Consider the following 26,343-nt stretch of genomic DNA (forward strand, 5'->3'; position numbering starts at 1 on the left):
ATGTACACAGTCACTCACATTGGAGATCCAATCCGACTGACTCATGACAAGTAACTATGACTCATGACTAAATTATCATGGCTCAATTGCATGACTAAGCATGCCATGACATTTATATACCACTTGTTATTACATACACATTCATGACTATACCAGTCTCATCTTAATGTGATGTCATATACACGTTACAATTTTCTTCCATATTTTGCTTTCACTTTCTGCTTCCACGTTTTGCGGACACATCGGAAACAGCCAAGTAAGAGTTTCGCCTTAAATTCCTGGTTAAGAAAACTAACCTCTGCTGACTCACCCAGATGACACGATGCAGATGTAATATACTTTGCACTGAAACTTATGGTGCATTTTCTCAGGCAGGAATCATTGGTGGTCTTTTATGAGCCATTGTGTCATGATAATAGGCTTGTCCCTAATTGCTGAAGTGAACTGAGCAGCCAGAAATTTTTGCCACATAGGCACTATACTGATCCCAAGTCTGCTTTTAATCTATTCAGAAAAAATGTACAAGTATTTCCTGCAATCCCAGGTATATTTTTTGTTACTGGACATCCACCTTACAAGAGCAACATGAGACAAAACTACATTATTGTTCCCATTGCAGTTTAAATTCCCACCATTACAACTTAATAACATTCTGTTTGTAATCATACATACAAAGTAAGTGCCTAGTGATCACAGCAGTATTAAATGCAAGTTGTCTTTTGTAGAGTGACAGTGACAGCCGACTGTTTTATACCATTGCACCAATACAATCTGCTGTTTCTGCAGAGGGCACAATAATTTGAGCACTGAATAAATGGGCTAGTTTTCTGTCAAAGGAGCATCTAAATCCATGTTAGTTTGAACAAGAGGGGGTTAATAAATTTGTTAAACTAATATTTTACACCAATCTTGAACAGCTCCATTAAACTACAGGTACTGTCTTTCTAAAAAGTGTCCAGGCAGCATGGCTTTCTTCTCAGTCACATATATAAATCCAGCTCTCATAAATATCAAAAGCTGCCAGAAAGGGAGAACAAGGGTCCCTCTTGCTTAATAAAAATTTACAGATTGATGTGTTACACAAGTGCTCCACTATACAACCGAGAATTGCAAACCACCCAGCATGGCTATTTTTGGAAAAGACATACAAATAGGCCTGACTCTGGTATGAACCTATATATGTGCATATGGGCAGCTTTCAAAGGAGATTTCAACACAAACCTTTGGTGCACTCGGTAAGTGCACCCTACCTCGAACCAGAGCTAGTGCTATAATTATACAAAGGTAGTATGTAGTAAGCCTTAACAAGGCAGTAATTCTTTTTCAGTGCACATTTTGTATCCAGCGTAGAACAAGAGAAGGAAGGTGGCTACACAGTATGAAAGAGCACTGAACAAGGGTTGAGGGGGAGCCTCAGTTCACAAGCCGAGCCAATGTTTCGATAAGTGGACTTGTCATGTCTTCAACATGCATATACACATAATGCTATTTGCCTCTTAAGAGGTTAATATACAGCTGCCCACCACTGTCTACCATGTAGTGAAATAAAAAAAAATCTAGAGGAGTTCAATGCTGCTGAACTAAATGCCGAGTGATAGCTTTGTTGATATAAGACATAGGGCTAGTTTCAATGTTCATTTTACTGATTTCTTTCACACTGTAATTTATTTATTTATTTATTTCAGATACTGTCAATCCCCATTGGGATTTTTACAGGATGGGCATATAATTGAACAATGACTACAATAATGGTGATACAAAGGATACAAATACATGAATACAGAAAAATAAACAGGTAGCAGGTGATAAACAATGTCATGCACAGCATACTATCTAGGTAATAATGCAGTTAAACAAGGTAAATAATGTAGTAATACAAGAGCTTTCATTTAGAGTATTGTAATTGGTTTGTTATATTTGGTTCGAAACAGTTTACGTGTTGTGTAGTAGTTCTTCTAGAAGGGTTACAACTGGTGGAGTAAATTTAGTCGTGCAAATTTGGCGCGGTTTTGTAAAGTAAGAATAGAGGCTTTTTTAAGCAATTGGGATGGCGAATCAGTGATCCTATATTTGTTAAATATAAATCTAACTGCCTTTCGCTGTACTCCTTCAATTTTGTTAACAAGCTGCTGTGTATAAGGGAACCAAATTGTGTTACCGTATTCGAGAACTGGTCGTATAAATGTATTATATGCCAATAGTTTAGTTTCTGGTGGTGCTTCACGAAGTCGTCTTCTCAACAAGAACAACCGTTTCAAAGCAGAAGATACAATGCTGTTAATATGTGCTTCCCATCTTAGGTCATGTGAGAGGATTAAACCTAGGTACTTATGTTGATTAACTCTTGTCAGTGGTATGTTATTTATGCTGTACGTGAAGTCGGACATTTGGTTTTTACGTGTTACAGTTAGGAAGGCGGTTTTTTGAATGTTTAGTTCCATTTGCCAATCCTTGCACCATGTTATCACGTTTTGAAGGGCGTTGTTTAAGTCATCGTGGTCCTTCGAAGAGTTAATTTCATTATAAATAATGCAGTCATCGGCAAAAAGTTTGATTTTAACTCTTATGTTAGTGGGTAGATCATTGATAAAGATGAGGAATAAAATCGGTGCAAGGACGCATCCTTGGGGTACTCCCGATGTAACCGATGCAGTGGATGAAATTTCATGGTTAACTGTAACATACTGAGATCGGTTAGTTAAATAGTCCTCTATCCAGTTGACAATGGAGCCGTTGCCTAAGGTTGTTCTAAGTTTGCTAATTAGTTTTTTATGAGTTACTTTATCGAAAGCTTTAGAGAAGTCTAATGCAATTAAGTCAATTTGTTTTTGATTATCAATGCTTTGCGACCAATCATGTGTTAATCCTAGTAATTGAGTGATGGCGGAAAGTCCTCTTCGGAACCCATGTTGGACGGGTGACAGTGTGCTCTCTTGGTCAAGGTAACTAGTGATATGCTTTAGTATAATGCGTTCTAATAATTTTCCTACCGTGCATATTAACGAGATTGGTCTGTAATTTGAAGCATCATCTTTGCTGCCTGTTTTGTGTACAGGAATTACTTTCGCAATTTTCCATTCTTCAGGAAGAGAACAAGTAGATAAGGATTTAAGAAACATTAAATGCTAGTATTTGGCGTTTACTTCGGCATATCTGTGAAGAAAAGTGTTAGGAATATTATAAGGGCCATTTCCTTTTTTCGTATCAATTGATAGTAGCAGGTTCAGTACTCCAGCCTCAGTTATCGTTGGCATATCTAATGGTCTCTGGCAGATATGATCAACCACCGGAATCTGGCCATTATCAGCTGTGAACACGGAGTGAAAATATGCGTTTAAAGAGTTGACGAACTTTTCGTTTTGGTCTCGCGAACTGAAAGTGTTTTTTTTTGCTTTTGGGGGTTAAGGTACGTCCAGAATTTTCCAGGTGAATGTTTCATAAAATTAGGAAGGGTATCTGAAAAATAAATTCTTTTAGCTGTCTTAATCTTTGCTTTCATTTCACTGATGGCGTTCGTAAGCCTATGTTTTATTTGAGTCATTTTTTAACTTTAAAGATTTTTTCAGTCTGTTTACTTTGCGTTTCGAGTGAATAACATCATGTGTTATCCATGGGTTATGTCTATTTGTTCGTTTGGTTTTTTTTGGCACATACTTGTTGACACAGTGTGATACAATGGCCTTGAAGCTTTGCCATAGTGTATCTATATCTGTGCCTGGACAATTATAAAGTTCTTCAAATGATTCAAACTCCAATATTAGAAAATTAAGTATGCTTGAATCATCAGCCTTTGGAAAGTCTAAGTAAGTTGTTTTGGAAATGGAGTGAACTGTTGTGACTTCAAATGGAGTAGTGCATAACGTCAGTTTATGATCTGATATGCCATCTAGAACTGCTAGCTTAGTGTCGTCAATTGAAAAATGATTGCTGAGGAAGATGAGATCAAGAATGTTAGATGCATTACCTTGAACACGTGTGGGTTCGTTAACAATTTGCAACAAGTCAAAACTAAGCATAATATCAAGAACAATTTCAGAACCAGGAGAGCGGTAGCACATAGTTTCCCAGTTTATATCTGGAAGATCGAAGTCGCCAAGTAGAATAAGTCTGGCTTTTTGTACATGACGCTGCATATATTCGTACAGTGATACCATTGCACGTTCGTCTGCCGAAGGACTGTGGTATACGCAACCAACAGTAATGGTAGTAGTTTCAAAAATCAATTTACAAAAGAGTGCCTCAATACCCTCGACCTCCGGCAAGACTACGAAAGGAATTTTTTTGTTTATTAATATAGCCACACCGCCTCCTCGTGTTAACCTATCTCTGCGAACAATTGCATAGTTTGGGGGTGAAATTTCATTGTCACATATATCTTCAGTTAGCCACGTTTCCGTAATCGCCAGGAAATCAGGTTCGAGGCCTATCAGAAGCGATTCCAGTGATTCAAGTTTATTAAGAATACTACGCGCGTTTACGTTCGCAAATGTTATTGATTTCGTTTTGGGGGCTGCCGGGGGCGTAGGTTTGGTCCAGTACCTTGCTGGTTTTTTTTCGTTTTTATTCTTGCTTGCATGTGTCTTCAAGGGCACTCGACGTTTATTTTCTTCATCCCATTGGAAAAGCTCCCCCGTTAATGCGCACTTTATCGTAGACTAGAGCAACCTTTGCACCACGATCTTTCATTTCTTTTACACTATTCCACAACTTTTTTCTTATGTCACGTACTCGGACGGAGAAGTCTTCACTGATCGAATAATCTGAATCTTTAAGTTTACGACAGTTTTTTAGCACCAGTGTCTTTTCACGATAATGAAGAAGTTTTAGTATTACAGGCCTGGTTTTTTCAGCTGAAGGCTTGCCCAACCTATGAATACGTTCTATTGCAACAGGTTCAATTTCAAGGATGTTCTTGGCAATGCTTTCATTAAACATCTGTTCTAAGGTGTCGTTATTTTCTTCAGGATCTTCTGGAATGCCGTATACCAACAGATTACATCTTCTCGAGCGGTTTTCCAGATCATCCAGTTTTAGTTCCAACGCGGAAACAACTTTCTGCAGGCTGGCGACCTGGTTTGTGCATTCCGATAACTTTTTATCAAGAGCTGCCATATTTTTCAACTTTGCTTCAATAGATGTTAATCGTTCCTCTTTGATGCATTTTATGTCGTCAGCAATTGCTTCCAGTTGTTTGGAAATCTGAGTGAGCTCAGGACCGGGGTTTGTCTCAATATCATCCGCTAGCAGCAGTAGTTCAGCAAGGTGTGCTGCTAAATCACAGAGTGAAGGACACAGCAACCTTGGGCACGGCAGCACAAGAAGGAACGGATCATCTGAGCGAAGACATTTACCATAAAGTCTTCTTACCAGCACGATATAGGCGAAAAGATTATGCATCCGCATGCCGCTGTTGCTGCCGTGCCCAATGATGCCGGGTATAGTCGAGCCTTGCTTTATACTGAATGGGTTGCAGAGCGCCATCTGGGCCTAGTGGGGATTCCGTCGATGCAGAGTGTCACGGTCGGTTGTCGTTGGAAGCTGAAGTCGTCAATGATCGCCGTCGCCACAGGCCGGAAGGAGCAGGAGTGGTCTATCTCCCGCGTTGTTGCGGCCTGCGTCATGGGGCCATGATAGTCTTGTGCCGTTGGTATCACCAGCATAGTGGCGAGGATTTGCACGATATAGGCAAAAAGATTATGCATCCGCATGCCGCTGTTGCTGCCGTGCCCAATGATGCTGGGTATAGTCGAGCCTTGCTTTATACTGAATGGGTCGCAGAGCGCCATCTGGGCCGAAGTGGGGATTCCGTCGATGCAGAGTGTCACGGTCGGTTGTCGTTGGAAGCCGAAGTCGTCAATGACCGCCGTCGCCACAGGCCGGAAGGAGCAGGAGTGGTCTGTCTCCCGCGTTGTTGCGGCCTGTGTCATGGGGCCATGATAATCTTGTGCCGTTGAAAAGAAAAGCACAATATCTGCCACACTTGGTGAATACCTGAACTATGCCATAATGGAAGGGAGGGGGGGATTCCAAGAAGAAACAGCTGCTATAGTGCGGCTCTCATAGTGCGTAGGTGCCCGGTTGCACCATTCCTATTTCTGTTGGCACCATCCTAAGAATGGCATTCGTATGGAGGCTCTCTAGTTTGAATGTGGGTGCTGATGATGTGATTTAAGTGCAGGTTAAAGATCCCCGGGTAATCGAAATTACTCCGGAGCCCTGCACTATGGCAGCTTTTTCTCTCTACTTTAACTCCCTCCTTCCTCCTTTGCCTAGTGGCACGGTTCAGGTGTCCACCCTGAGAAGTGACAGATACTGCGTCTTTCCTTTGCACCACTCTAAGAACAGCGTTTGTATGGAGGCTCCTTAGATTACCCTTTCCACTACAGCTAGTGCAGTGTATGTTACTACCCTCTCCACTCCTCTCCATGGTAGCTGGTGCATAATTTCGTTACAACCAAGGTCACGTGGTATGCACTGTTGCTATGCAATCTACTGCTCAAGGTCAAATTTCAGAATAATACGACCTTGAAGAATGCCAGCAATACAGATAACACTCTGAGACACATCCAGTGGTGGCACTTGAACATATATATCTCTTGGAGCACACCGGCTGATGAAATTAAGATTTCATGACAAATTTATTGTGCTAACTGAGAAAACATTTCAGCATACCACAATATATTTGAAGAAAAGCAAAGCAAACTAACAGCTATTCAATGAAGTGAACAGCAATTACCAAATTCGCAAAGCAACTGGTGCTGTTTACTTCTGCACATCACAATATACATTGCCAAATAGTTTATTTCAATGTAATTTTTATTTATGGCTGACAGTGGATAAGTTATCATGTTTAGTTTCATTGAAAAGATGTAAGGCACAGGATGCAACTAGATTGTTCACAAAAAATAACTGTGATCTCGTTGATGCATGCAGTCTGTATGGAATTTTCCTGAGTCATAGCTATGCTAATGTTTTTACTGAGAGCCACATATTGCCGCCACAAGGTATCACTTGGGAGCACAAGCTCCCTCACAAGATTCCTTTCAAAGTATTTGCACCAGGATTCCTACCTTTTTGCTCATCACTGCTGCAAGACAATGTCTAAATCTGCTTTGTCAAAATTCTTGTATGCAACAATTATTATACACAAGACACCAAAAGATGTATGGAGTATTAGACCTAGAATAAGGTCTGAAGCAAGGACTTGCACTAAAGACTTGCCATGCACAAAGCTATTTCCTTTCTCATAGCCACAAATCAAAATTTGGCTGCTGGTATGTAAATTGCATATAAATGCTGGTAGCCAAGGCCCTGCAGAAGGCTTCCTCCTGTGAGTGGTGCACTGCTCTCATGGTCTGCACTGACAAGCACAGACGAACAAGGCTAATGGATCTGACTAAACTTTACAGATACATTATCTTCATGACTGGTAAAATTGCCGAATGTTCCATCAAGCAACACTATAGACCTATAAACCGTTTTATTATGGACGCTGCCATTTTGTGTAGGTGGCGCCATCTAGCGGCTAAGTTGAGAACCATCGTGCTGGTATGTGCGGTCGCATCCGCTGAATAGGAGACTGCTAGTGCACATCGGCATTTCGGAGCTTTCACATGCAAATTTTTGTCTTCTGAAAGTACCTCTGAAAAAAGCTTTTCAGCAGTAGTAAAGCCCTTCGGCCAGAAATTACCGAATTTTATGCGCCTGATCGGGTTGGCCGAGGGTTTTGTGGAATTTGTATGTGGTACAGAGAGGCAGTGGCGAAAGCAAAACAGGGCCGCTTTTGATCTACTTTTTATCCTTGAATGATTTCTAGAGACGGGTAAAGGTTTGAGCTTTTTAAGCAAGCAAATGTAGCCGCTTCATGTCTTTCTTAGGAGTAACAATAATCGCGCTACATTTGTTGGGTCAACCGACCATTCATATACTGTTTACTGCTTGAGCGGCTACTGTGTGGAGTTCTCACACCACTACTGGTGTCCTATTCATAAGGATCCATTATCAATTTTGGATCCATTTACACTGCCCTAGCTTACTTTTGTTGGGTGACAAAGCCAGGGCGTTCGAGCGTCCACTACCTGGCAATCGGATTTCAGCAATGCCTGTGAGACTCAACCAACGGTTTACCGGTGCATGCGAGGAGTGGCGATGACTCACGACTGTCAACGGCAGAAGCTGCTATCCTGAAATTTCTTTGACTGGGCGCTAGCTGCGTTTGTCTGATGCCACCGTCATGCTGATGTCCGGCCAGATGAAACAGAAAATGGAGAATTGATACTTATGGAGTAGTGGCCTTATGGAATAATGTCCCATAGTGACCTCAGCAAAAGTTGCTTTTAAGAACAATCATTATATATCCCATTTGTGGTCGCAAGATTCACTTACTTTAAAATGGCTGCTGTTCCATGACTGCATTCACTTTTATCTGCAGCAAAAGCTTACGAGATGCATGTTTTCAGAAAAAAAGAAGATTGTAGTGCTGTTTCACTAAACAATTAGTTTACAAATTTATTAGGCACAGTTGTCTCAAATGGGATATGTTCTTTTATATACTTTCATAAACCTGAGGTGACTGCGCCGAAAGGTTTTCTTTGCCAGACGGCATATTGTAATTTTTTGCCGCAAAGAATGCCATCCCCTTGTTGCCCAACAGCTACAGTTGTTGCATGGGTATTCAGTCTTTCCTGTCCCTTCTCTGCAAACGTAGTGTTCAGAACTCGCATGAAAGGCTACCAAAGCGAAACATTTTTGGTTGGTGCTTGAAATTCAAAGGCTGCTTGTCTTCGCCCGATTGCAAGAGTTGCAACTGTAACAGCGTACGATGACATGCACGCATACCACCGCTGTTAATCTTTTTATCTTCTGTTAATCATGTTTTCGATTTTTTATCTTGCTGATTCGAACAACAAGGTGAAGAAAAAGTTTTGTTAGCCGCTGCACTTGTTAGCAGCTAAGCTGCATCTGGCAGGAATGAAATGATCAGGGAGGGAAAGGAGAAAAAAGGGCGAAAAAAGAAAGGAGAGGGGTCAAGTATGTAAAAAATCTTAGAAAATATAAGACTAAAGATAGCGCATCTCTCGCATCAGCTGAGCAGCTTAGACACATTTAGGCTATTCAAGACGCTTTGCGTACAAGATAGATAGATGGATTTATTGAAAGGAAAAGGCAGAGAGGTTGGCCTGAATAATTCAAATCTGGCCTACTACTCTGAACTGGGGAAGGAGAGAAGAAAGAAGGTCATGATGGGTGACGATGTGGGAGAAGGCATATGAAATACATATACAGACACAGTAGCCGCGAATCAAGTCCGCTGGCGCACAGAGCACGCACTGCCTGGACACCCTTCCCCTTGTCCTGCCAAGCGCCCAGCACAGTTCCTCCGACAGAGGCCTCTTGTCCAAACGCTTCAAGGAAGCAGCTAGCACACTTCTTTCGCACACGTACGCTGGGCACACCAATAATACATGGTCCACAGTCTCTGGGATGCCACAAGTTGAGCATTCCGGCGAGTCCATCTGTCCAATTAAATGTAAGTACTTGCGCGTGAAAGCCACGTTTAAACGAAGTCTATGTAGCAAGCATAAATGCATACAAGAGACTACATAGCACGTGAGCTTTCTCCTTCGAATGCCCTGGCGCCCCCGCTGCTATCACTGCATCCTCACATACCAGAGAGGAGTGGCGCGGCGCGCTCCAGTTCAAGGCTATTTTCCTCTTCGCCATGAAAACAGTCAATATAGACACTGTACAAGTGGCATCAGAAGTAAAGAGAGCATAGTCAGGGGTGGAAGCCGGCTCTAGCATTTTGGAGCAGCTCAGAGAGCAGTAATAATGCAATTTTGGAGAAACTTTGAAGCAATAAAACCAGTTTTGGAGCATGTTTCTAAGGTGAAACACCTTGATTATTTGCATTTTATATTCCTGACATACAAAAAAAAAGCCACTTTGATTCCTCTCTATTCAAAGTTCAGTGCTTTGCTGACTACACACACACCTCTGCAACAAAAATTGCCAAAACATGTACGAACGCATTAAATAACAGCTGACCAGAGCAACAATTCCAAACAGACTAGTAGCAAACGCAGTGCTTGCTTGTCCACTTCATAGCTGAACCCAAAATTTGACTGAAAAATTTTGAATTTTGTTTACTTGGCTTGACGGATTTAAATGTGGAGAGTGCCACTTTGAAGTGCTCAAGTGCCACTACTAGTCTGGAATCCACATCAGTGAGTACTAACACGTTTCCACTATCTCGTTCAAATGTGTGATCTCATGCCTAAGTCGATAAATTCCTGGACACTGGCACTCAAGGGTAGTCTTTTCCTCCTTCAGCCAGTGGCTCCTGATATTTTTTCCTAGAAAGAAGAAAGACGGCACTTCCTCAATTTCAACATGTTGGCAATAAACCTTTACAACCCCCTTGAGAAGGTTTCTAGTGGTTGGCACCTTCAGTGTGTCATCCCCTAAATGCTTCAAGTATGCTTTCGTTTGATGTAGGCTTTGAACAATTGTTAATGACAGACTTAGTGGTGAAGTACCTGCTTTCACAGCAGAAGCATTAGAACTCAAATTTTATGCAGCTGGACAAGATTCCCAATTGCTCGTGTGTATTTGCGGTAACTGCATCACTTCTCTCTTCACAGGCAATTGAAAAGGCTGGGAGGAGGTGCTTTGTCACATGAACAGCAATTTTCCACTATTTCGCTCCATTTGCTTGAGCCTTGTTCTAAATTTACTCGCAAATAAATATTTCTATTATTGCTCCAAATATGCTTCTCTACATTATAAAATTGTTTATTTGTATTAGGCACAGCATAAGGTGCATTACAGCTCTGCCGCCGGTCCACTGTTATCAACTATGGCAGCTCCCAAATCAAGGATGCACAATTGAAAACATGCCACTAGCCTGCTGCACTTCTCATGGTTACAGTGTACTACAAATACTACGCTTGTTAACTGGATTGGATCACATTTCTTTGCAGGCAACACAATGATTCACTGTGCAGCAAAAGCAAAAACCAGCTTTCTGCTAAATTTGATCTTAATACACTTGGGTAGCTGGTTTGGACCAGTTTTGGAGCGATATTGTGCTTTGTAGCTGGATGGAGTAGGAAACCTAGTTTGGAGCAGAATGGAGCAAATGGAGCAGCGCTTCCACCCCTGCAAAATTTAGCTAGCATAATGTGCACATATTCGTGGATTTCAGTGCTACGGTAAGGCACCATTATCTTAAGTCTGCTTATTTCCACCAAGCAGCACACATAATCAAAGTTAGATCACAAGAAAAAGTGGACTGTTCACCCAGAACCACCGAAAAGCGGCCGTTTGGAACAGGCAGCATAGTCTACCCTTCAATACTCATACTCTTTATGTGGCTCCTCGTGGCTCCGGAAGTCAGGTCTTTTCATCTTCTCTCTACCCATCACTCACACTAGCGGCCTCTTCCTCCACCCTCTGGACATTCTCTTGCTCCTCTAATTCATTCATGCCACTCAAATTTCCATTCTCTCCCACCTGTGCCTCAGTATACACCATCTACACTGACTCCCAGGCAGCTCTCCGTGCTATTCAATGTAAACTCCCATCTCATCTGTACATGGAGCTCGAGGCAGCATTTGCTTCGCTGCAGCCTTGCCCTGTCTTCCTCCAATGGATTACTGGACCCTCAGGGATTGACGGCAACAAGTTGACTAATCAGCTAGCCCGCGAGACTCCCAACAGGACACCGTTCATCTCCTGGCCCAGGTTCTTGGAGGGCAGGTTCACATCGTTTCTTCGCACCACCATCAAATGCTACCCGCCTCAACTCTAAGCTCTACCCTGACCCTCATCCTAGTTTTTCTATGCAGAAGGCTCATCGCCTTCAACATATACAGATGAATACGCTCATCACACCCACACCAGCTTCAGCTTTACAAATTCCACTATGATCCTTCATGTCCCAAATGCACCTTAAGCCAATCTTTCCCACTGCCTATTCTCCTGCTCGGGTACATTGCAATCGGGTTTCTTTTCCACTCCCTTCCATACTATCAGGACCTCGCTGGACTGGACTGAGGGTGAGGAAGAACAGAGCCTGCTCATTCAGCAGATCATCAATGTATTAGGCTCCTAAGTTCTGTGCTCAGTTTTACTCGCAATGTACTTGCTTCAATCTGTGGCAGTGTATGGGTGTGCCTCTTTAAAATGATCACAACACTACACAGATTGATGCAAAAGTTTTTCAACAACATTTATTTGAAAACAAAAACAAAAAAAGAACAAAAGAACAAACAACAACCAAGCATGTCAAGAGTCTTCAGATGCAGTAGAATCATCATCAAAATCTCCAACAATGATGTCAGCCACCCGATCAAGGAGTGGGCCATCAAGATTACGTTGAAGCACGTCCAGTAGGTAGGTTTCATCCAGCACCTGGCTTGAGGCCAGTGCTCGTTCCAAATTGCGCACCTGTGCCCGTAGTCGCTTAATTTCATGCCACTGCTTCTTGGCAATACTTATTAGCCTTTCTCTGCAACAAATTAAAACAGTGCAAAAATTTTGTAGAATATATTACAGCCTCTGCCAAAAGTACACAATCTCAGGAGCTTGCTCATAAGCTCTCTAATGGGACTCGTTGCACATATTCAGCATTCATAATCTCACGGGCAACGAGAAATATCGTCCTCATCAATCTCAATTTCAAAAAATGCTTCTAGAAGCCCCATTAAAGGGCTTAGAAGCAAACCCTTCGTCACAAGTCATCAGTCAAAAGTGTAATCCATCCAATGCACCATTATAACCACTAATGGGTAATTCATTCTATGCTAAACGCCCCACACCCCAAAAGCGATCACTGCCAACTCTGGTAAAAAAAAAAAAAAAAAAAAAAGGTTGGGCTTATTGGCAATTGTGCAAAAGGGCTTTCACCAAAGCATTTTTCTCGAGAAAACTTTTTTTGTGATGTAAGCGCTATTTGAATTTTCTGCGAGGAAGCAAAAGCTGGCCTAAGAAAAACTTCAATTTTTAAATCATTTATGAAACAAGATACGCCACACATTATTTTAAAATATTTAACTTTTATTGTTCTTTCATGGGAGTTCATGAATGAAGCAATATAAGAAATTTTCGTGTTTTCTTGGGTACTAAAAATGCAAAAAATGTGGCGTTTTAGGACATTTTTTATATTGACCTTGATAAAGTGTAAGCTGAAACAATCTTTTTTGTGCTTTCTCTCATCACTGTAATTAATGCTAAAAATAACTTTAACGTGTTAAAAAAAGCAGTTTTCAAAATACTTTGTTCCAAACTGAAAAAAAAAAAAGACTTTCTTGATTTTCAGACCTGTATTGGGAATCAAGGCCATAAAGATATAAACACTCATTATACATATCAACATCCTAGCTTTAATATAGAAGATTTCATGAGGGTAAATTTTGTTTGACAGGAGAAATTATTTTTTGAAATCCATAACCAGCGAGGGTAGCAGGCACAGCCAAACTGTGACTGCACTGCAGAACACGTACATGTCGCCGCCTATTATGATTGGTTTGGTTCATGGGGTTTGACGTCTCAAAGCAACCCAGGCTATGAAAGGCGCTGTAGTGAAGGGCTTTGAAAATTTCGATCACCTCGGGTTCTTTAACGCGCACTGACATCGCACAGCACACGGGCATCTTGCTTTTCGCCTCCATCAAAAAGCAGTTGCCGCAGCCGGGATTCGATTCTGCATCCTTGGGCACATCAGTCGAGTGCCCTAACCACCACACCACCATGGTGGGGCACCACCCATTATGGTTTACATATGCAAAAAGAATAGAGAGAAGGCTGCTTTTGTACTTCTTTAAATGATTTTGTATAGTATGGTCAAATGTCAGAGCAACAGTCGCAGGTTTAAGGAAAAAAGGATTAACCTAAAAAGGAAAAAAGTTCTGTGACGAAGCTTCAAGAAAGGACGAAAAATAACTCCTTGAACTTCTGCTATCATGAGGGGAACCATATTTACTGCGAGAATAAGACTTTTTCATGTCTTCAAATGCAAAGTGCATTCGCCGCTATCTGCAGCACACTGTAGTAACAAGAGCAAGCTTGTAGAGATAATATCATGACGGGAGTAAATCACAAGAGGGTGCATGTACTTAAGCCAGAAATAACACAAAAAGAAATAAAGTAATCTTGTTGCAAAATTCTAAAACAGAAGTACAAAAGAAACTGACCTCGAAATTCACCTTGGTAACCGCAGTCACGGTTATCACAGTTTATCCACTTCAGACCGGCTACGATTTCAACCCTTCATTGTGAAATCTTATAGTACTCAAACACTCAGAAATTCAAGTAAAAAAATAGACATGAGAGGTCAGGTGACCTTACTTTGTCTGCAATTAATGATTCAGGCATTGAAAAGTTGAATATATGTGGATAATAAAACATAAACAAAGGAGGAAAGTGTAATAAAAAATCAAGTTTGAAGGTGATAGTCACAGTTCTGAGGGACCGTAAGCCCTTAAATGCATGGTATTGCTTCCGCTGTGAAACAGGAGGTAAACTGATCTATCTGTCTCCCCGTCAGACAGAATTAATAAAAAATGGCCACTAACTGCCACTGCAAAACGCTCACACCAACGCTGTCTAGCTGGCTTGACTGAGTGCCCCAAACACTCAAAAGGAGATGTGGTAAATTGACGAAAAGGTATCGCTTGCAATGTATTTGTACGAATGTGAAGCCACACAGCCACATGTTCACTTCATAAAAAGCACGAGTGCATATATGAAACATAATATCAAGTACTGACACATATGTGTTCTGCAGTGAAGCCCCAGTTTGGCAGTGTCAGCTGCTCTCGCTAGTTGGGGCTTCAAGAAATCAATTTTCCCATCAAACAAAATTTACTTGCACAAAATCTCCTAGACTAAAAGCTAAGACGCTGATGTGTACCATAAGCCATCTTGGCTGTTTCCATATCGATGGCCATGATTCCCAATACAAGCCTGAATATAGAAAAAAGTTACTTTTTTCAAAGTTTGGAAAGGTTATTTTAAAAACTGTTTTGTTCAACACATTCAAATTACTTTTAACTTTAACTAGAGCAACAGAGGAAAGCATGAAAAAAACTGTTTTGGCTTATACTCTATTGAGGTTAATGTAAAAGGTTTCTTAAAATAAACCATTTTGCAATTTCAGTGACCAAAAAAAGAACATGGAAAATTCTTATATTGCTCCATTTATGAACTCGCATGAAAGAACAATGCAAGTCAGATATTTTAAAATAATATCTCTCATTGCATGTTGTATCACGAATGACTTAAGCAGTTTTTTTTTTTCTCGGACCAACTTTTGCTTCTTTGCAGCAGATTCAAATAGCGCTCACATCAGCAAAAATTTCTCTCAACAAAGCTACTTCGACGAAAAAACTTTTCCACAATTGCCAACACGCTCAATTTTTTTTTTCCAGAACAATTAATTGATGGTGGTCGCTTTTGGTGTCGGATGTTTCGCATGAAACAACCCTAATCAGAAAACTGATATTTCACACTTAGCAATATAATGCAACTCCTCACCTCCTAAATGTAGGCAATGCTGCCATTTCATAGTCTTCTACATTTATTTCCTCTTCAGTGTCTATATCTGTTATGCTTTCTGCATCACTGCTTTCTGCGCTTTCAGATGGTGGCCTGGGCCGCTTGCCTGCGAAGAAAAAAAATTCTATATCCAGTAAGAAGTTCGCACGGACAGCAATTACAAAGTACAGCAGGAATTTCAAAAGCAAGACCTCTCCTCCATTTTATTCATTGGAAATACTTAAATGATTCCTTTTTACTGTCTGGGCAGTTCTGCCTACTTCATGTAGAAGCGTTCTTCACCCGCACAATGGTAATTCAGGACTTGCTGCGATCATTTTTCTTTGTATATTGTGGGCCACTTGGCACATATACATGTAGACACACGACGCGTGTACACGATTAGCGCCGTTTAAACTCGAGCGAGCGCACCCGGTGGCACCCAGCCGGCGGCGGTAGCACATTGTGAGGGCATATGACCCTACCGGATGACAGAGAAGCGGCGAGCGATCGGCGCTGGGTGCTTTTTGGCCAACCGTTGTGTCAGTCTGCAGGCGGTGTGTGTGTGTGTGTGTGTGTGTGTGTGTGTGTGTGTGTGTGTGTGTGTGTGTGTGTGTGTGTGTGTGTGTGTGTGTGTGTGTGTGTGTGTGTGTGTGTGTGTGTGTGTGTGTGTGTGTGTGTGTGTGTGTGTGTGTGTGTGTGTGTGTGTGTGTGTGTGTGTGTGTGTGTGTGTGTGTGTGTGTGTGTGTGTGTGTGTGTGTGTGTGTGTGTGTGTGTGTGTGTGTGTGTGTGTGTGTGTGTGTGTGTGTGTGTGTGTGTGTGTGTGTGTGTGTGTGTGTGTGTGTGTGTGTGTGTGTGTGTGTGTGTGTGTGTGTGTGTGTGTGTGTGTGTGTGTGTGTGTGTGTGTGTGTGTGTGTGTGTGTGTGTGTGTGTGTGTGTGTGTGTGTGTGTGTGTGTGTGTGTGTGTGTGTGTGTGTGTGTGTGTGTGTGTGTGTGTGTGTGTGTGTGTGTGTGTGTGTGTGTGTGTGTGTGTGTGTGTGTGTGTGTGTGTGTGTGTGTGTGTGTGTGTGTGTGTGTGTGTGTGTGTGTGTGTGTGTGTGTGTGTGTGTGTGTGTGTGTGTGTGTGTGTGTGTGTGTGTGTGTGTGTGTGTGTGTGTGTGTGTGTGTGTGTGTGTGTGTGTGTGTGTGTGTGTGTGTGTGTGTGTGTGTGTGTGTGTGTGTGTGTGTGTGTGTGTGTGTGTGTGTGTGTGTTGGGTTTAATGGCACATAAGCAACTAAGGCTATCATGCACCAGACACGAGATGTATTGTGTTTATGTTAGGAATACGAACTAGATATCAAGGACATTACAACTTGTTTAGGAGCATTGCCTCTTCTAAGAATTTAAAAACACTGAATGTATCGACAATTGCATCCTCTCCGAGGAGCAAGGCGGGGTGAAATGGAATTCGCTCTCTGTAGAAGTGTGTAAAATATTTTTCTCTCAGTTTCTCGAACTTTATGCAGGAGAATAAAATGTGGTTTATAGTGACTTCTTCTCCACATCCTTCACATATCGGCCTTTCTTTTTTCCTAAGAATGAAGTTGTGCGTCAGATGGGCATGTCCGATATGGAGACGACACAAAATTACTTCAAATAAGCGCTTTTGATGGTTACATGACATTCCTCAAGTTTTGGTTTCACGGCATGCAGTTTGTTGTTTGCTTCATTGTCCCACGAAGGTTGCCAATTTCTTCTCAGTTCTATTTGTACAAATTTTTTTGCATCCCGATATGGTATACTTTCTTTCTGAATTTCTACATTGCAGGCAGCTGCAGCAATTGCATCGGCTCTCTCATTGCCTCTGATCCCTATGTGGCACTTATGTTCGTTTTTAACTGGTAGTTCATTCTCATTTATGTACAGAGTGGGATTGACGTTTATGCCCCGTTTTAGCGAAAACATAACCGCCACTGTTTTCTGCGGAGAGAACTGAAACCCATTTTTGTTTGCCCATGTCACTAATTTATTTATTGTTAATTGTACTTGTCTTTCACAGGTTGATACATTTGAGGATGTGCTGGCTATCTGGAGATCATCGACATAGGCTGAATACATAATAGATTTAGGTATTACTCTGTTAATTAAATTCATTTTTACAATTAAAAAGTGTGGGACTTAAAATACAGCCCTGAGGGACACCGTTTTCCTGGGTAAAGGTTTTTGACAGGACTGAGCCAAGACAAACTTGAAATTTACGGTTGGACAGAAAGTTGCTGAAAACTTTCAGCATCCTGCCATGTATGCCTAAATCTCCGAGGTCCCGCAGTATTCCGTATCTCCACGTGGTGTCGAACGCCTTCTCTAAGTCGAAAAAGACAGCAAGACAGTGCTGTTTGTGTATGAATGCATCTCTAATTGTATTTTCGAGTCGGACTAAGTGATCTGTAGTTGAGCATGTTTTTTTAAAACTGCACTGATGATTATCGATAAGTTGGCGAGACTCTAAAACGAAGGTTAGTCTGGTGTTTAAAATGGCTTCAAAAGATTTTGCCAGACAGCTGGTGAGAGCTATGGGCCTGTAGCTACCGGGGGAGGTTGGTGGTTTTCCGGCTTTCAGGAAAGGCACAATAAGAGCCTCTTTCCAGGCTTCTGGCATTTTGCCATGTATCCATATCTTGTTGAAGAATTTTAAAAGTGCATGCACTGAGGAATCAGATAGATGTGCAAGCATTTTGAAGTGTATTTCATCCTTGCCAGGCGCAGTCTGTTTGCCAGTAGCAAGGACTTTCTGTAACTCTTGAAGTGTGATTAAACTATTGTATGGTTCATTTTTTCCTCTGTCTGTTGGAAGGTCTTTGTTTTTCAGATGTACTTTTGTACCTAAAAAAAAACTCTGGGTAGTTGAAAGAACTGGAAATATTGTAGAAGTGCTGGCCTAGTATATCTGCCTGTTCTTCTATACTTGCTGATACTCCTGGGGGTGTTAAAACTGGAATTGTGAAGGGAGAGTAAGTACCATTTAGTTTGTGTACCTGTTCCCACATTTTTTTGGAAGTGATTGAGCTATTCATAGATGATATGTAGTTCTTCCAGGATGTTTTTTCCGCATTTCGGCGAATATACCGAGCCCTGGCTCTCGCCTTCTTAAAAAGTATTAGATTTTCATGCGACGGATACCTTCGAAATATTCCCCAAGCTTTGTTTTGATGTTTTTTTGCATCTCCGCATTCGCTGGACCACCATACTCTGTGGTGGCATTTTACCATTCCTGTGGATTGTGGAATAGCCAGGCGGGCAGCATTTATGATACAAGTTGTGATCAATTTGTTCAGTTCGTCAACATTATAAGTTTCTGAAAAAATTTCATCTAAATTAGCTTCCATTTTAAAAAAATCCCAGTCTGCCATATGAAGTTTCCAGCGTCGTGGTTTTGTGGGGATGACTTTTGGTGCAGAGGATAAGGTGATAAGTGTGGGTAAGTGGTCGCTCCCATAGGGGTTGTCCAAAACATCCCAATTAAAATCACAAAAAACACCGGGTGAGCTAAAAGACAAATCTATACAGCTCATTTTCCCCGAGCTTGGGGAGCAGTAAGTAGGTTTACCGGTGTTTAGCAAGCAAACGTTACTGCATAAAATAAAATCCTCTATAATCTGTCCTCGCATGTCAGTTTTTTCACTCCCCCAAAATGCAGAGTGGGCGTTAAAATCTCCTACTAGCAGAAAAGGTTCTGGCAGTTGATTTAAAAGGTCTTCTAATTCATTAAGAGTTACATTAACATGTGGCTGGAGATACACACTGCATATAGTGATTGTTTTGTAAGTTACGAGTGTGGCGGCCATAGCTTCCAACCTAGTTGTTAGTCTGAGTTCCCGAGCGGCAATACTGTTTTGAACTAGGATGGCAACGCCGCCAGAGAGTCTATTTGCCTGCACTCTGTCGCAGCGAAAGACGTTATAATTTTTTAAGATTCTTGTGTGCTGGGGACCCAGGTTAGTTTCCTGTAAGCATAGAGCGAAAGGTGCGTGTACAGCTAATATGTCTTTTATATCCTGTAAATTATTTATCAGTCCCCTGCAGTTCCAGTTTACTATGAAAGCCATCCTATTCTATGTGGGTAAACAGAAACGAACTAGGGAGCTTTTGGCCCCGTTATTCGGGGTTTGTCTTTTTTAGCTTTTTCCAAGGAGTCCCGCCGCCTCTGGGATGTTGACGGCTCAGGACTATCTTGGTTAGTTGTGTCCATTGCTTCTTCTGATGCAATGGACGTCCGTGCAGGACGCACGGAGGGATTTGAGTTTGGTTTCCCCGTGTGCGGGGAGGCCTTATGGCCGGTCGGCAGAACAGACCGCACGGCCTGCTTGGTGTGAGGTGGAGTAGCATGAGCCACTGCCACCTGGTGCACAGATGCCCCTGTGCCAGGCTCACTGTTTTTGACCTGGGCAGGTACTGAAGCCTGCTGCGGCGCCGCGCCCTCTTGCGCCACAACAGAGTATGCAGGTTTGTGCAGCAATGACAGTCGGATTCGAGCTTCTTTGTAGGTATAGTTTTCTGTGACTTTCAATGTTACAATTTCTTTTTCCTTTTTCCATGTAGGACAGGTTCGTGAATAGGCTGCATGGTCACCTTCACAGTTTATGCACAGATATGACTCGTTTTGGCAGTTTCCGGCAGCATGTTCATGCGAAGCACATTTCGCACAGGTCTGTTGGCCCCTGCAGCTCTGGGAACTGTGGCCATACTTTTGACAGTTGTAGCAACGACGTGGGTTGGGGATGTACTGTTTGACGTTTAGTTTCATGTATCCCCTTCAACAGTGTCTGGAAGTTTGCTCGAGGCAAATGTGAGTATGAAGTGCTTAGTCAGTATTTCTTTCCCATCGCGCCATATTTTTATTCTGTACACATTTGTCACATTCTGTTCCTGCAGTCCTTCAAGCAGTTCCTCTTCTGTTAAGTGTATGAGGTCATAGTCTGAGATTACTCCACGAATGGTATTCAAAGAGCAGTGGGGACTGATGGTTAGGGGAATTTCTCCAAACGAAGTTAGCTGAGAAAGTTTTTCAAATTGGTGTTTATAGAGTATTTCCAGTTGCAGATCACCGTTTGGCAACTTTTTGACTTTGTATTCGGGTCCTATAACATCAGTAATGCTCTTAGAGACTATGAATGGCGATACAATTTGGGCAGTCTTCTCTTGGTCTTCACTGTGGATCACATGGTAGCGTGGAAAGTTCATGCTGTTGGTTCGAAAGAATTGAGCTGTGACGTCGGCGCGACCTCGTTTCTGAGGCCGATCATTTAGTAGTAGAGAGGTAGCCATAAAAAAGCTTTGTTTTTCGGCCGGGGTGGCAGCCACCCACCATGGAGCCCAACGAGGGGACGCGGCAGGAACTTCGAAGCAGCCCTGCCTACGCCAGCTGTACACCCCGACTATAACCAAATATGGCATAACGCAGGGTGGTTAGCCACACAAGGTTAACCCTTGCCGCCTGGAAGGAAAAACCAAGAAAAGAAGAGGAGACAGGACAGTTGTAAGAAAGGAGATAGGAAAGTGAAAGATGGCAGGGAGGACAGGAAAGGGCAATTGCCGATATCCCCCGGGTGGGTCAGCCCAGAGGTGCCGTCTATGGGAAGCGTGGGCCAAAGTGGTGTGTTGCCTCCACCGAGGGGCCTTAAAGGTCCAAATACTCGGCATCAGCTCAACCACCAGGATCCCCCTTTCCCCAAACACGGCAAAGCCACGCATGGCTAAGCGTGGGTGCTGGGGTCCATGGTGTCTCACAGTACACACAAACACCTGCTTTAACAGGTACCCCCTGCGGGGGCAGGCGGTGTTTTTGTTTTGTGGTCAAAGGTGCGCCCCTTTTTTAGCGGAGGAGAAAACCTACGTGAGTGTATTCACCAGCGGGGTGTTTCTTTTCTTGTCCTTCGGCTCGAGTACGCTTTCTTGCCTTGCTGTGAGTGTATTCGCCAGCGGTGCGTTTCTTTTCTTGTTCTCCGAGGTGAGTACGCTCTCTTGCCTTGCTGTGAGTGTGTTGACCAGCGACGCACTCTTATTTTCTTTAGCTCATATGTTTCGTTGACTTGCCAGCGTGGCATCTGCCTTACCATTCAGCTCCCTCTTTTCAGCCAGCCTAATCTTTGATTCATTCTTGTCTTGCTGATTTTTCTTATTTTCCGATTTTATTTAACCCCTTCACCGTTTTATTATATCAACGAATTTTTTTAACAAAACTGCTTATTTTTTTAATTCCTGATTTCGGTTATTATTGCAATAAAAAGCATGCATTCGATCTTTAAAAAATTTTTCAAGCAAACACGAAGTCAAATTAGCATATTGAACTTTATTATTTCTCACAATATGGAAGAACTGCTCAGCACAAAGTCATCACTGTCGTCCTTGCTCCCTGAAACAATATACACTTCAGTGTCTGAATCACCATCGTTCGAAGAAGATGACAACGAAGAAAAGCGTCGTTTCCGAGAAGACGGGCCAGCAATGCACGCGTCGCCTCCGCCGGATGCCATTTTTAAAACCCATGTTGCCATACAAAAAAGACGTTTATGTGGTAGAAAAAACCAAATTATCAGGTCAGTGCTGCCATCTGTCGAGCAAAATGTTATCTAAGCCACAAACGAGCGCTGCTTGTCCGAAACGCTGAAGGGAAGAACCTATTCAGCGAGGACGAGCTATAGTCATCCAAAACGGTTTGGGGACGGCTTGGCAAGGACGAGTGCAGCTCGTCCGAAACGGTTAAGGGGTTAAAGTGTTTTGTTCCTGAGGCTGTGGTCCTTCATGGCTCATTGCGCAGCTCTCAAGCCCCCTGAGAGAAGGCAGAGGTCTTTATCTGGCGCCCAATGTGTTTTTGTTTGTTGTTCAAAGCGTTCAGGAAATTGGTATCTGTAATTTAGAGTGTGCCCCCTTGCCGCGAAGACCATTTTTAGCCATACGGTTCTTGAATGGTGAGTAGTGTGCCCACAGCGACGGTGAGCCAAGAAGAACCGTCCTGATCCTGAGCCTCCTGGGACTACACATCAGGCACACCTACGCTGCCACGCAAATTTCCAACCCAACATTTGTAGTCGCTCCTTCGGCCGAGTTTTCTGCAGGAATTACTTGCTTTTCAATGCGTTTACATTCTGGTAAGACCACTAGTAAGCCTAATGAGTCAAAGGACCCCACAGCTAGCACAATGCCTAATCCGGAGGGAAAGGGGAGACTTCAGCAGCGAACTCCGATGGCAAGGGGAAGGCTTCACCAGATATGGCTTCAGTTTGCAGCCAATTGACCATGCTGCTGGAGCGTCAGGCACAAACAACACCTAGCTTCCGATTACAGCTTGCAGTGCATAAATAAGAGAGGCATACCAATAAGAAATCGGCAGCAGTCTTCCTAAAAAATGGAGGATTATCACAAAGCAGAGGCGCTGCCCGACGACATTATGCTACAATGCGTTTTGCCAGTAGCTCTGACCGCGTCCGGCCGCACGCTGACGTCGACAAACCTTTCAGAGTTGGGCGCGCTTTGAAGAGCTCTTAAGGGCTGAATTCTTACTCCCAACTATGCCATTCGTATAAAAGATGAACTGCGCACCCGCACACAGGCCGAGAATGAAAGCCTCCTAGAAGACATTCGCTCCTTTCAGGAACTCTATAAGCGCGCCGACCTGGCCGCGCCAGAAACCGAAAAAGTCACGCAAGCGATACACCAAGCACACCCATGCTTCCAGGCATACTTGCGACACTGGACTACCTTGCAAAACCTGCTTCTGATATTCAGGCCGCAATGCTAGCCAAGCTCACCTAGCAGCCACCACCTCTGCCTGAAACCTCCCTAGAACCGCCCTGTGCGTGGCCCGGTCCATCCACGGTAACTAGGAACTCTGAGCTGCCACCCTAGCTGCCTTGCACGGTGGATCTGTTCAGTCACCACACTGCTGAAACAGCGAGCTACTCCCAAATCCTCAATAGGAGCATGAGGTCTCCCTCACAGTGCACCCAGGGTCGTAACAGGCCTTCTGTTTCAACGGCACATCAAGGTAGAGGCAACACAAACAGTTGTTTGCTTCCAGTGCCCTAGCCCTCCTGGCAGTTGCCAGCAGAGAAACGACGGCGGCCGGCAGTGGTAAGCAGTGACAACCATTCGCTGGCCCACAATTTTTCGGGACCCCGTGCCTTCTTGCAATACGCAGGTCCTGAGACGCCTTGTGTGGCAGCAGTTGGGCCATCCAAATTGGGAGCGCACAAATCACGGACACCACCTGCAGCAGCTGCCGGTTACCAAGCGTTTATGGGCGCTACACTGTCGCCTTCAGGTGCAACGTGCATGTCGCCTTCGGATGCAGCATGCGTGCTGCCTTTGGGTGCAACGATGTCGCCTCCGGACACAACATGTCCTCCGATTCACAGGTTCAGGACAGCGCAGAGCAGGGTACTTCAGTCATCACACCATCCTGCTGCCAGGGAGGAGAGCTGGCCCAGTGGCTACCCCTCCGGTCTGAATTGCCACGGGTGCCATCGCCGATGGCTGTTCCATTGTCATCGCCTGCTGTGCATGAGTCAGACCCCGAGAAACACTACAAACGCATGATGAGTGCAGTGCCATAAACTTCATTTGGTCGAAGCCAACGAGACAAGACGCTGCTAATCGTGATCAAAATGGCAGGACTTTAACTTACAGCCCTCATAGAAATAGGATCTACGGTGTCTACAGTGTAAAAAATGCCTGTGAGACAAAGCATGTCCAGGTGCGGAGTGTAAACACTAACCTTCGTATGGCATCGACTCACGTGGTACCCGCAACCTCAGCAGCCCGCCTAACAGTTTCTAAAAATGGGCAAAAGATTAGACAGCAATTTCTACACCTTCCCGGTCTGTCGTGGCCAGTCATACTGAGCCATAACTTCATAGCCAAGGCAGGAATCGTGATGGATCTCAGTAAGGGTATCTACCAGTATGGCACCGGTACAGAAGCATTTCCATTAACGACGAGGGCTGCTTAGCCACTTGGCTCTTGTACACCCCTACTCAAAAGTGGAGAGACCACACGAACCACTGCCATTATTATTTTTCTGTATAAAAAGATGCACCTGAATAGTTTGCTTGGGCAAGATGGCAAGCATATTAGTGCGGCTACCCTATGCATAACTTATAAATAACCATTTCACCATCAGAAAAAGCCGACGTGCGATTTTGTCAAAAGATATGGTCTCTCCACTTTTGCACAAGGGTGTACATATAGGCGTACAGCGCGCGCACCCAATTAGCGCCGTTTAAGCTCAAGCAAACACGCTCAGCGGCACTGAGCCAGCGGCAACCCTCTGCATATGTCACGCTGGCCGGGGACGGTGGCACATGACCCTATCAGATGATAAGCGGCGAGCGAATGACGCTGGGGGCTTTCTGGCCATCCGTTGTGTCGGCCTGCTAGCTGTATTTTTGTTTCGTGCTCAAAGGTGCGCCCCTTCCCGGTGGAGCGTTTCTTTTCTTGTCCTTCGACTAGAGTACACTTTCTTGCCTTGCCGTGAGAGTATTTGCCAGTGGCGCGTTTCTTTTCTTGTTCTCCAAGGTGAGTACGCTCTCTTGCCTTGCCGTCAGTGTGTTCACCAGCGACGCATTCCTTTTCTTATTTTCTTTAGCTCATATGCTTCGTTGACTTGCCGGCACGGTGTCCGACTTACTCTTCGGCTCCCCCTGTTTGGGCAGCCTATCCTTTGATACATTCGTGTCTTGTTAATTTCTTTTCTTATTTTCCTATTTTAAGGGAACAGGGTAGGCAAAATTTAAAAACAAATCGATTTTTTATTTTTCTGCAAATCAAAACCCCTATCCTATCCTTTACATAGTACAGTCCTTCATTTACCGACACGTGAAATATTTACTCCGAAATCGACATTTTTCTAAACCAAGGCGGTGACCGGCAACGCCCCCTTTTGACACCTGCTTCAGACCTTTACCTTTCCTAATCTGAAAAAAAGATTTTTTTTTTTTTTTTCAGTGTCTATTTTATTCACATTCAGCGGGATTGTTGTCACTGATCTGACAACAGTGAAAAGCTAGCTAGCACATTTTTTTTAGCCAAACAAAAAAATCAGACGCAGCCGGACTACTCGCGACTCACGGCATTTTGTTCGCGCTTCGGCGTATTTCGTGGCCAACTGACATTTTCTTTATTTTGAATCTGGATATTTAGCGCTCATGCAATGACGAAGACAAAGAAGTGGTTTAGCAGACTGTGCTTCCACAGGAAAGGCATGAATCGATCAGCAATGACCCCAGCTCTCTCCAACACAATCCAGAGGCGGACGCCGCGGTCACCACGCGCGTCTGCATCGAAGCTTTCACCCTCGGTGAGACGCATAGAGACCATAACGGCAAAAACTTGTGACCATAGTTATGACCTGATTGACATTAACCTTCTCTCATTTGCTGCCGCTGAAAACTGTTAGTGTATAACATGTGGTGAGGATTTCCAGCTGGTTGAAGGGTCCTCGACAAAATGCATGCAAGCGGCCTGTAAAGAACCTCTGAGTGTCAGCACAGTCAGTGGAAAACAGGAGGAAAAATAGGTTGCATGATTCATCTGCTGGTGCAATTGGGGACAAATTATCAGTGCTGAAAAAGCGCGTTTCATCGCACCCACGCTGCTTTCCTGCCAACACTGCGTCAGGGATCACCTGGTCCGGAAAATTTGCTGTGATTCCCGTACGTGGACTGTCTGCTTGAATTATCCTTTTTGTGTCAAGTTTATACTCGTGTACTACTACCTGTAATATAATGTACACTTTCATTATTTATTTGCCTCAGTAGTTGAGCTTACTT

At 43.4% G+C, this 26,343-nt stretch overlaps 1 protein-coding gene across 2 annotated transcripts in view; it reads right to left on the reverse strand.

Annotated features, from left to right (window-relative positions):
* Nucleotides 1-12,206: 12,206 nt before the first annotated feature.
* Nucleotides 12,207-26,343, reverse strand: part of LOC146201806 (uncharacterized) — a 33,898-nt gene continuing 19,761 nt past the window's right edge. The window contains exons 3-4 of one of the 2 annotated variants that reach the window (XM_084587765.1): nt 15,538-15,682; nt 12,207-12,511 (exon numbers count right to left, since the gene is read on the reverse strand). In XM_084587765.1, the coding sequence (XP_084443891.1) occupies nt 12,289-12,511; nt 15,538-15,682 (368 nt within the window). In that variant the 3' untranslated portion in view covers nt 12,207-12,288. The remainder of the gene's footprint in view (nt 12,512-15,537; nt 15,683-26,343) is intronic. The other variant, XM_084587766.1, reaches the window with a different exon arrangement.

This window comes from Amblyomma maculatum, chromosome 1 (genome assembly GCF_055883805.1).
Source record: "Amblyomma maculatum isolate TAMU_Amacu chromosome 1, ASM5588380v1, whole genome shotgun sequence".
NCBI classification, from domain to species: Eukaryota; Metazoa; Arthropoda; class Arachnida; order Ixodida; family Ixodidae; genus Amblyomma; species Amblyomma maculatum.